General features: G+C 46.1%; 1 protein-coding gene across 1 annotated transcript in view; it reads right to left on the bottom strand.

The window, feature by feature from the left end:
• The window catches only part of LOC128636531 (zinc finger protein 32-like), a 58583-nt gene that overhangs the window by 25707 nt on the left and 20022 nt on the right, over positions 1–12854 (bottom strand). Inside the window, exon 2 of the mRNA XM_053689529.1 lies at positions 11834–11972. Coding sequence (XP_053545504.1) covers positions 11834–11917 — 84 coding nt within the window. The 5' untranslated portion in view covers positions 11918–11972. The remainder of the gene's footprint in view (positions 1–11833; positions 11973–12854) is intronic.

Genomic DNA, 12854 nt, shown 5'->3' with positions numbered 1-12854 from the left:
CACTGTGAGTCTTTCCTACCTATTTAGCGCTTGAAGGTTAACTCCACTAGAAGAACTCTGATTGCAAGTTGAAAGTAAACGGTTTTCAATTGCACGCTAACCCGACGAGCGCAAAAAGCAGAACTTACAATATTGCGTGCAGCTTTCTGTCAATGGTGCAAAAAAAACTAACACCCTACTAGCATGTAAACCAGGTCGCATATTCTCAAGTGCTCTAACTTGACATAAAAATATTAATATTTTTTGTACAAAATATATCTATACCTTTATTTATATATATATATATATATATATATATATATATATATATATATATATATATATATATATATATATATATATATATACTTTTTCCAAGTAGATTATGCACTCCAAATGAGTAAGTTGTATGAGTCTTACTATATATTCATATTTCAAGAAAGAAGACTCAGTGTTTCTTCAAATACCTTGTTACTTTATTTTGTGGTGGGTTACATTCAACTTTACAGCCCACACTTGGGCTTTTCTCAAGGTGTATATATATGATTATATAGGTATACATATATACAGATATATATGGGAATATTTACTTGGAAATACATAGAACATATTCTGCTATGTGTAGAACATTGGAATGTCAAATATTTACAGTAAATATACAGTATAACACTTTATTAAAAAATGAACTGCAAAGGGCTCCAATGCACTGCTATATATGTATTTATGTGTTTATATGTGTCTGTAAATACATATATACACATATAAATACATATGTACACATATAAATACATATATACACATATAAATACATATGTACACATTTATAGACGTATACATACACATATTTAGACATCTATATCTATGTATCTCAATGTTAAAGCCCTTTGCAGCCTTTTTTCTCCCTAACACCTGAGATCTCATATCTTTGAAACCTTATAACTTTTATTTGCAATATTTTTTTTAATATTTTTTATTAGATGGTGTTATAATGAGTGTAAGTGTACTTTGTAATGTAATTTTGATGTGTTTTGTGACACTTTTATATTCCGCAAAACAGTTAAACAGAGCTCTGGGGATGCGATAATCATTCTAGCGTAAATCGCAATTGCCCTCAAGTAATCGCGTTTACTTTCAACTTGTAATACAAGCGGTAAACCTTAACGAGCGCAAACATCTGCATTAAACCCCTTTTTCACTCACTCGTAACTGTTAATCCGCCGCTAGTAATCTGGCCCTAATTGTTTTATTAGTTTTGAGGTTGATTTTCTTATCAGCAAAGTATTAAGGTTATTGCCCGCCTCCCTCTATAGTCATAGGTGACGCTATGCTGATATCTAGCATTTAATGCATTCCAGTGCTGGTTTGCAGCAACTCTCCTTTAGATACCTGCAATGTAACCATGTTACAAAATGGCAGCACCAATGATAAGAGGGAGGTGCATAAAGTGAGTTTAGTGTTTCAAGTCCCTTTAAAGGGATATTAAACCCAAATTTTTATTTCGTGGTTCAGACAGAACATGCAATTTGAAGCAACTTTCTAATTTACTCCTATTATCAATTTGTATTTGTTCTCTTGCTATCTTTATTTGAAAAGCAGGCAGGAATGAAAGCTTAGGCCCATTTTAGGTTCAGCACCTGGGTAGCGCTATCTGATTGTTGGCTAAATGTAACCACCAATCAGCAAGCGCTTTCTAGGGTTCTGAACCAAAAATGGGCCGGCTCCTAAGCTTTCATTCTTGATTTTTCAAATAAAGATACCAAGAGAACAAAGAAAAATGGATAATAGGAGTAAATTAGAAAGAAAGTTGCTTAAAAGGACATGCTCTATCTGAATCTAAAAAGAAAGACTGGCCTCTATTTAACAAAGGTCTTGCGGGCCTGATCCGACAGTACGGATCAGGTCCGCAAGACCTCGCTGAATGCGGAGAGCAATACGCTCTCCGTATTCAGCATTGCACCAGCAGCTCACAAGAGCTACTGGTGCAACGCCGCCCCCTGCAGACTCGCGGCCAATCGGCCGCCAGCAGGGAGGTGTCAATCAACCCGATCGTACTCGATCGGGTTGAATTCCGGCGATGTCTGTCCGCCTGCTCAGAGCAGGCGGACAGGTTATGGAGCAGCGGTCTTTGTGACCGCTGCTTCATAACTGCTGTTTCTGGCGAGGGACATAATACTCATATGCTAAATCACTTGAAACTGATGCAGTATAACTGTAAAAAGCTGACAGGAAAATATCACCTGAGCATCTCTATGTAAAAAAAGAAGATATTTTACCTCACAATTTCCTCAGCTCAGCAGAGTAAGTTCTGTGTAAAAAGTTATACTCAGCTGCAGCCCAGCTGCAGGTAAAAAAAAAAAAATTAAGAAATGAACAGCAGCCAATCAGCATCAACAGTGCTGAGGTCATGAACTCTTTTACTGTGATCTCATGAGATTTGACTTAACTCTCATGAGATTTCATTGTAAACTTCCTTACACTGAATAGGGAAATAACATGAGAATGCACGTAAGCTCGCTCCTTCCGCTGTCCCGGGACAGACATACTGATTTGTTGCTTAGAAGTCCTTTACAATGGGATGTGGCTACTGAGAAACGTTTGAGGTAAAATTTCTTTCTTTTTTACATAGAGATGCTCAGGTGATATTTTCTAGTCAGCTTTTTACAGCTATGCTGCATCACTTTCAAGTGTTTAAACATTTGGGTATTATGGCCCTTTAAGTTGCTACTCAGGTTAACTTGGCCCGTGTTATTTATTTATCCACTGCCTGGATAGTCTTCTCACAGTCTGTTACAGAAGCATTAGTTATTTTGTTGTGAAGAGCTTATTTCCCAGCAGCAATGCCTGAACCAGCAAGCCAGCGCCTAAGAAGGGCTCCAAGAAAACTGTAACAAGTTTCATTTCATAAAGAGTTAACTCTTTTTTTTCAGCTTTTAGAAACTATTGTCTAATCACCTCTGGAGCCAGACTGCTAATTGATAAGATGAACTTGTAAACTTGTTATCTTAAGTACTGTAATCCTATTGTGGCCTGTCAAAGGACAGTGCTCTCTATCTAAATGTGTGATGGGGGATTTTGTGCTTCCCCCCCCTCTCCCCCTGGGAGTGCCCTGTGTGCATGTAACCTTAATAAAAAGCAGGCTGGGCATCCCAGTCCTGAGTTCTTGTTTGACCCTCAATCGCAGCGTTGACTCGTTTTTGTGGGCAGAAGGGTATCCTAGCTGTACTGCAGCTAAGGGAGATTATTCTATATTTGCGAGACTCATATAGAATACTATGGAAAGCAGCTTCTCCCCTCTTTAGCAATAGGGATCCAGGCTACTAAGCGGTCCATCTCTCAGCGAGACTAAGGGTAACCGTAACATTTGGCGGCAGCGGCGGGATTTTCCTGGATTTCCTAGGAGAGGTACAGAACGGATGGAGAGCGCTTACGAAAAATTGAAGCGTACAACCCTAAAGGATTTACTTGAAAGCAGAGGGGGGTACGCCAGCAACCGGCCGAGGAGAGAGCTGATCGCAGAATTGACCGAACTGGATCAGAGCTTCACAATGGCGGAAACACAGACCACGATTAGTGACGAAAAAACCAGGATTGTTCGGGAAAGGCTCTCATTATACGGGCCGAACCCCTCCATGGAATTGGTACAGCAGTTGATGGCGGAGGCGGACGAGGATATACGAGAGACTCGAGCCCACGAACTCAACCTAGCGAACGCACACCGCAATGCTGAAGCCCCGCAGGTAATCATCCCTGTCGAAAATGCTGGGAGGCCCAAGATACCCTATGCGGCATTTCGACCCTTCCTAGAGAGCGAGACAGGGATTGATGAATATTTGGCCGACTTCGAAAGGCAATGTGCCCTGCACCAGATTCCCAACAGAGAGTGGCCCACGATATTGTCTGGGAAACTATCCGGGCGAGCCCTGGAAGCCTTTCGTACTCTGGGTGCTGAGGAAGTGACACAGTATGAGCTAGTTAAGGAGACACTGTTGCGACGGTACGCTGTAACTCCGGACACGTATCGCCGACAGTTTCGGGGCACGGAAAAGAAGCCTAACGATACCCATATGGAATGGGCGCACCGAATGCGGAGAGCGGCAAATCACTGGCTGAGCGGAAGTAAAGCGGTGACTGGGGAGGAAATTTTACAATTGTTTCTCTTAGAACATTTTTATAATGGCATGGAACAGCAAGGGAAGGAATGGCTGCGAGACAGGCGGCCTTCTACCTTAGAAGAAGCAGCCAAATTGGCCGATGAACATTATGACTCCCGTCTTCACGAACCCATGAACTACCGAGCTCCAGCACGGGTCGAACCCAGAGAGGTTTACCGTGCACCCCCTCGTGCTGAATTCCGAGCCCCGGTGCCCACAGGGCCCGTCCGACACTCAGGACCACCCAATAACAGCTCTGAGCGTCCCAGACCGACTTGCCACCGATGCAAGCAACCAGGGCATTTCATGGCTAGCTGCCCCCTTAATACGCACCAGACACCCAGGAATTACAATTACCCCTCTGGGTCCTATCGTCCGGCCCGGGCCCTCTGTGTTAACCAAGAGGCCCCTATGGAGGGATATGTGGGGCCGCTTCACGAGGCAGACCCTGTATATGCTGCCTCAGATAACCGCCAGCACCATCGGCAGAGGGTATGGCTCGAGGGGCGATCTACCGAGGGATTGCGAGACACAGGGGCTACTATCACGCTGGTACAGAGTCATTTGGTGCCAGAGCACAAGCGATCCGGACAGACTGTGGCCGTTAGAGTGGCGGGGGGGGATGTGTACAAAATTCCAACAGCTAAAGTGCATCTTGATTGGGGAGCGGGAAAGGGGGCTGTGAACGTGGGCCTAATGGATAATTTACCTGCCGAAGTACTACTGGGCAACGATTTGGGCCCCATGACTTCTGCCTATGCTCCAGTATGCAACAACGAGGCGGACCCAGTGACTACACGGGCCCAAGCCCGGACGGAGCGAGAGCTCTCACCAGTGCGGGAGACACAGGTAAGACCTACCCCGACCTTGCCTGACAGGTTAGGCCCCATACCCTGGGACACCCCAGATGCCTTCGAGGCAGAGTCTAAGACTGACCCGACCTTACAAAAGTACCGGGAACGAGCAGAGACCGGAGGGGGCGGGGCAGATAACGAAACATTCTTATGGGAAAAAGGGAAACTATACCGCTGGACAGAGAAAAGGGGACAGCGTAGGCGACAGCTGGTAGTGCCCAACAAATACCGTCAAGAAATCCTCAAAATAGGCCACGACATCCCCTTAGCAGGCCACCTAGCCGTTACCCGTACCCTACACCGCATTACTCACACGTTCTTTTGGCCAGGGGTGCACGCTGACGTTAGAACTTACTGTAACACCTGCGATGTGTGTCAACGAGTAGGAAGGCGAGGCGATCACCCTAAAGCCCAGCTAGTAAATATGCCCATTGTAGAGGAACCCTTCAGCCGGGTTGCTATTGACCTAGTGGGACCACTGGCTACCCCTAGTCCCTCCGGTAAGCGATACATTCTTACCGTAGTGGACTACGCTACCAGGTACCCAGAGGCTGTCGCCCTATCCAACATACAAGCGGATACGGTAGCGAATGCACTAGTACAGGTGTTCTCCCGGGTAGGATTTCCAAAAGAAATCCTATCCGACCGAGGCACCCAATTTACGGCTGAATTGACCCAACAACTCTGGCAGGTTTGCAAAATTAAGTCCCTCCTAAGCTCCCCATACCACCCCCAGACGAACGGGCTGTGTGAGAGGTTCAATGGGACCCTCAAGCAAATGCTCAAGACGTTCACTCAGGAATACCGAGACTGGGAACGCTTCCTGCCGCACCTCCTATTTGCTTATCGGGAGGTGCCCCAGGAAACGACAGGGTTCTCTCCCTTCGAGTTGCTCTACGGAAGAAAGGTACGGGGACCCCTAAACCTGATCCGGGAGCACTGGGAGGGAGAGATGGAGGCTGACGGTGTCCCAATTGTGCCATACGTGCTGGAACTCAGGGACCGAATGGAGCAATTAGCCAAATCCGTGCGGGCTAATCTCCAGTTGGCCCAGAGAAGACAGAAAGTATGGTACGATCGGGGGGCCCGAAAGAGAATCTTCACCATAGGACAAAAGGTGTTAGTACTTAAGCCGGTGAAGACAGACAAATTGCAGGCGTCCTGGCAGGGTCCCTACCAGATCGTAGAGAAAAGGGGAGACACCACTTATGTGATAGCTAGCTGCCACGACAACAATCTTAGAAAGACATTCCATGTAAACATGCTCAAGGAATATTTTGAGCGACCAGAGAACGTGACGGCCGTATGTTGTTCCCCTCAGGAAGACCCCGACAGTTTACCCATTCCAGACCTATTAGAAAAGAGCCTCCCCACAGGTATAGTGGCGCAGGTTCAGATAGGGGACCGACTTAGCCCCACTGAAAGGGAGCAGCTCAACCAACTCCTCCAGTCCAAACACCTCACCTTCTCCCCGAAGCCAGGGTACACTACTTTAACCACCCACCAGGTAGATACTCCGGGACAAGCTCCCTTGCGCCAGGCTCCGTACCGAATCCCCGAAGCAGTTAGGACAGGAATGAAGAAGGAGATCGATGAGATGCTCCAGCTCAGGGTAATTGAGCCCTCCGATAGTCCCTGGGCCTCCCCAGTTGTCTTGGTGCCCAAGAAAGATGGGACCACCCGGTTCTGCGTAGACTATCGGAGGCTCAATGAAAATACCGTGACGGACGCTTACCCTATGCCCAGGGTAGACGAGCTACTCGATCGTATAGCCAGGGGAAATTACCTGACCACTATTGACCTCTGCAAAGGTTACTGGCAGATTCCCCTGGCCCCGGAGGCTATCCCCAAGTCGGCATTCGTCACCCCATTCGGCTTATATCAGTTTAGGGTAATGCCGTTTGGGATGAAGAATGCCCCAGCTACATTCCAGCGCTTGGTGGATAGGCTCCTGGATGGCTTCCAGAGTTTTGCTTGCGCCTACCTGGACGACATAGCGATCCACAGTGAGTCCTGGGAGGACCACTTAGCTCATGTGGGAATGGTTCTGGATCAGATCCGGGCTGCTGGCCTGACTCTGAAGCCAGAAAAATGCCACTTTGGGATGGCCGAGGTACAGTACCTGGGTCACCGGGTGGGGTGTGGAAAGCAGCGACCAGAGCCGGCCAAAATAGAAGCTGTCGCCAATTGGCCCACCCCCATCACTAAGACTCAGGTCCTAGCCTTCCTGGGCACGGCAGGGTACTATAGACGGTTCGTACCAGACTACAGCACACTTGCCAAACCCCTGACTGACTTGACCAAGAAGAACTTACCTCAACAGGTCCTGTGGTCTCCCCACTGTGAAACGGCTTTCCAGGCTCTCAAAAATGCTCTAATTAACGCTCCTGTCTTGGCGGCCCCAGCCCTTAACAAACGTTTTATCGTCCATACAGATGCTTCCATGTTCGGGCTGGGAGCCGTCCTCAGCCAAGTAGGCGAAGATGGAGGGGAGCATCCAGTTGCCTACATCAGCCGGAAGCTCCTGCCCCGCGAAGTCAGCTATGCAGCGGTCGAAAAGGAGTGTTTGGCTTTGGTGTGGGCATTAAAGAAATTGACTCCCTATTTATATGGTCAGGAGTTCACTCTGGTCACCGACCATAACCCGTTGGTGTGGCTGAACCGGGTCTCTGGAGATAACGGCAGGCTATTACGTTGGAGCTTATCGTTGCAAACCTTCAATTTCACCATTACTTACAGACCTGGGAAACAGAATGGCAACGCCGACGGGTTGTCCAGACAAACCGACCTCAGCCCCGCATAACCAGCGGTCTGGACAGCCTTAGTCTGCCCCGAAAAGGGGTCAGACCGTGTCTGCCAGAGTGTTCCACAGAAAGGGAGCAATGTTACAGAAGCATTAGTTATTTTGTTGTGAAGAGCTTATTTCCCAGCAGCAATGCCTGAACCAGCAAGCCAGCGCCTAAGAAGGGCTCCAAGAAAACTGTAACAAGTTTCATTTCATAAAGAGTTAACTCTTTTTTTTCAGCTTTTAGAAACTATTGTCTAATCACCTCTGGAGCCAGACTGCTAATTGATAAGATGAACTTGTAAACTTGTTATCTTAAGTACTGTAATCCTATTGTGGCCTGTCAAAGGACAGTGCTCTCTATCTAAATGTGTGATGGGGGATTTTGTGCTTCCCCCCCCTCTCCCCCTGGGAGTGCCCTGTGTGCATGTAACCTTAATAAAAAGCAGGCTGGGCATCCCAGTCCTGAGTTCTTGTTTGACCCTCAATCGCAGCGTTGACTCGTTTTTGTGGGCAGAAGGGTATCCTAGCTGTACTGCAGCTAAGGGAGATTATTCTATATTTGCGAGACTCATATAGAATACTATGGAAAGCAGCTTCTCCCCTCTTTAGCAATAGGGATCCAGGCTACTAAGCGGTCCATCTCTCAGCGAGACTAAGGGTAACCGTAACACAGTCTTAACGGAGCTCTCAGCAACAACTCCACACACTTCATGGTTTTCCGCCACATAATGCTCTCATGGCGTATGGACACAGCGTCTCACAACTCGGAACTGAAGAAAGTTTTGGATTTTAGCATAGTTTCTATAAAATGGGACCAAGTGTATACAACACTATCTAGTCATTTGGGCAATATGTACATAATACAGCTTATATGCGCAACATAATGGTAATTTTGTAATCATTTTATTTAAAAAAAAAAATATATATATATATATATATATATATATATTATATATATTCTGCATTTCAGAATAATTCAGGGTTTGGGAATTCCTGATTTGGATATTTGTACTTGTATATGAATTATGAGACTTGAATAACAGCCTTCAAATCTTCAGAACATACAGTGGTGGGAGTCCATAACTGCTCTTTTTGTGCCATATAATGCTTTGCTGTTATCTCACTGCATGCCACCACAATCTCATAAAATGGCACAGTGATCTTGCAACATTTTAAAGTAAACATCTTGAAGCAAAGAAGGAAAAATATGCAAGATGCGTCCATATCTCCCATCATTTGTGGCTGGGTATCAGGGACTCAGGAGGTTGATGGGGGACCGTCACAATTATGTGGGTGGAGCTGTGTTGGGAGGGAAGGAATTATAGGTGGTTAGTGGGTGGAATTGTGGGCAAGTCTGGTTGGCCAGTGGGTGTGTCTTAATAGTTTGTGGGTGTGCCTGGTTGGTTAATGGGTGTGTTCTGATAGTTTGTAGGTGTGTCTGGTGTTCCTTGGGTGGAGCTAAGGGACATTCTGCAAAGAGGGATAAATGACTAGCTCAGAGGGACAGCACTACAGAGCTCAAAATCCTGGACTGTACCTCTCAAATAGGGACATATAAATAGCTCAGAGGGACAGTAATCCAGAGCTCAGAATCCGGGACTGTCCCTCTCAAATAGGGACATATAAATAGCTCAGAGGGACAGTAATACAGAGCTCAGAATGCGGGACTGTCCCTCTCAAATAGGGACATATGACTAGCTCAGAGGGACAGCACTACAGAGCTCAGAATCCGGGACTGTCCCTCTCAAATAGGAACATATAAATAGCTCAGAGAGAAATCACTACAGAGCTCAGAATCCGGGACTGTCCCTCTCAAATAGGGACATATGACTAGCTCAGAGGGACAGCACTACAGAGCTCAGAATTCGAGACTGTACCTCTCAAATAGGGACATATAAATAGCTCAGAGAGAAATCACTACAGAGCTCAGAATCCGGGACTGTCCCTCTCAAATAGGGACATATGACTAGCTCAGAGGGACAGCACTACAGAGCTCAGAATCTAGGACTGTCCCTCTCAAATAGGGACATATGACTAGCTCAGAGGGACAGCACTACAGAGCTCAGAATACGGGACTGTCCCTCTCAAATAGGGACATATGACTAGCTCAGAGGGACAGCACTACAGAGCTCAGAATACGGGACTGTCTCTCTCAAATAGGGACATATGACTAGCTCAGAGGGACAGCACTACAGAGCTCAGAATCCGAGACTGTCCCTCTCAAATAGGGACATATGACTATCTCAGAGGGACAGCACTACAGAGCTCAGAATCCGGGACTGTCCCTCTCAAATAGGGACATATGACTAGTTCAGAGGGACAGCACTATAGAGCTCAGAATCCGGGACTGTCCCTCTCAAATAGGGACATATGACTAGCTCAGAGGGACAGCACTACAGAGCTCAGAATACAGGACTGTCCCTCTCAAATAGGGACATATGACTAGCTCAGAGGGACAGCACTACAGAGCTCAGAATACAGGACTGTCCCTCTCAAATAGGGACATATGACTAGCTCAGAGGGACAGCACTACAGAGCTCAGAATCCGGGACTGTCTCTCTCAAATAGGGACATATGACTAGCTCAGAGGGACAGCACTACAGAGCTCAGAATCCGGGACTGTCCCTCTCAAATAGGGACATATGACTAGTTCAGAGGGACAGCACTACAGAGCTCAGAATACGGGACTGTCCCTCTCAAATAGGGACATATGACTAGCTCAGAGGGACAGCACTACAGAGCTCAGAATCTGGGACTGTCCCTCTCAAATAGGGACATATGACTAGCTCAGAGGGACAGCACTACAGAGCTCAGAATACGGGACTGTCCCTCTCAAATAGGGACATATGACTAGCTCAGAGGGACAGCACTACAGAGCTCAGAATCCGGGACTGTCTCTCTCAAATAGGGACATATGACTAGCTCAGAGGGACAGCACTACAGAGCTCAGAATACGGGACTGTCTCTCTCAAATAGGGACATATGACTAGCTCAGAGGGACAGCACTACAGAGCTCAGAATCCGAGACTGTCCCTCTCAAATAGGGACATATGACTAGCTCAGAGGGACAGCACTACTGAGCTCAGAATCCGGGACTGTCCCTCTCAAATAGGGACATATGACTAGTTCAGAGGGACAGCACTACAGAGCTCAGAATCCGGGACTGTCCCTCTCAAATAGGGACATATGACTAGCTCAGAGGGACAGCACTACAGAGCTCAGAATCCGGGACTGTCCCTCTCAAATAGGGACATATGACTAGCTCAGAGGGACAGCACTACAGAGCTCAGAATCCGGGACTGTCCCTCTCAAATAGGGACATATGACAAGCTCAGAGGGACAGCACTACAGAGCTCAGAATCAGGGACTGTCTCTCTCAAATAGGGACATATGACTAGTTCAGAGGGACAGAACTACAGAGCTCAGAATCCGGGACTGTCCCTCTCAAATAGGGACATATGACTAGCTCAGAGGGACAGCACTACAGAGCTCAGAATCTGGGACTGTCCCTCTCAAATAGGGACATATGACTAGCTCAGAGGGACAGCGCTACAGAGCTCAGAATACGGGACTGTCCCTCTCAAATAGGGACATATGACTAACTCAGAGGGACAGCACTACAGAGCTCAGAATCCGGGACTGTCTCTCTCAAATAGGGACATATGACTAGCTCAGAGGGACATCACTACAGAGCTCAGAATCCGAGACTGTCCCTCTCAAATAGGGACATATGACTAGCTCAGAGGGACAGCACTACAGAGCTCAGAATCCGAGACTGTCCCTCTCAAATAGGGACATATGACTATCTCAGAGGGACATATGACTAGTTCAGAGGGACAGCACTACAGAGCTCAGAATCCGGGACTGTCCCTCTCAAATAGGGACATATGACTAGCTAAGAGGGACAGCAGGACAGAGCTCAGAATCCAGGACTGTCCCTCTCAAATAGGCACAGTTGGTAAGTCTGTATAGTGCCCATGAGTTAGACTTTGAAATGAAGCCCTAACTCCCCTTATGTACAAATACATTTCTGTTTTGTTTTATTCTGGTTGACCACTCACCTCTCCAGTCAGTAGGAAGACAATTTCAAGAGCATCCCGTAGTATCATCTCTGTCAATTTCTTACAATCCATTGCTTTGTCCATCAACTTGATCCAACAAAAGGCTTCTCCTCCCCAGCTGCCTCACTATTTGGCTGTCCTGCAATATAGATGCAAATTACTTTATTTATATAGAGGTTACAATTCCAAAGAAAAACTACTGGTCACAAACTATCACGTGCCATAGTAAAATAATCTAATGTGCTACAGCATTCTTCTATGTGTTTAATCTGTGCACTCTAGAGCGGCAATGCACTTTTGCTCCAGAGCTAGACACAAGCCAGTGAGACGATCAGACATGGCATATGTGTGTAGCAGTCAGTCAATAGCAATGTCTAGCTCAGGAGCGGAATATCACTGATGCTTTAGAGATTACTTTAAATGAACATAAACCCAAATCTTTTCTTTATTGACTCTGAAAGAGCATAAGATTTTAAACAACTTTTCAATTGAGTTCAGTTATCAGATTTGCTTTATTCTTTTGGTATTCTTTGTTGAAAAATCAGAATTGCACTACTGAGAGCTAACAGAACACATCTGGGGGCAATGTCAAGAGGCATTTATGTGCAACCACCAATCAGCAGCTTGTTCCCAGTAGTGTATTACTGTTGCTAAGGATATACACATATGTTTTTCAACAAAGGATACCAACAGAACAAAACAAAGTAGATAATAGAAGTAGTTTAAAATCACATGCTTTATCTTAATCATGTCACTTTAATTTTGACTTTGCTAGCCCTTTAAATGAAGGGACTATTCTTGTAAGACACACTGTTCAAATGTCCTTTACAGAATTAGGACAGGGACTTCGTGGTACAGGTAAGATTTCTTATAGAATCTCAAAAGCTCAGAGAGATTTAGATAATCAGACGCTTATATCACAGAAATATCAGTATAATAGGGGTCAGTGAGTGACTATATCACAGAGGGACTATTAATAGAACAGCGGTCAGTGTGTGACTATATCACAGATGGACTATCA

Source organism: Bombina bombina, chromosome 7 (genome assembly GCF_027579735.1).
Source record: "Bombina bombina isolate aBomBom1 chromosome 7, aBomBom1.pri, whole genome shotgun sequence".
Lineage (NCBI taxonomy): Eukaryota > Metazoa > Chordata > Amphibia > Anura > Bombinatoridae > Bombina > Bombina bombina.
Note: the sequence above shows the minus strand (reverse complement) of the source record. Positions and strands in the feature narration are given on the sequence as shown.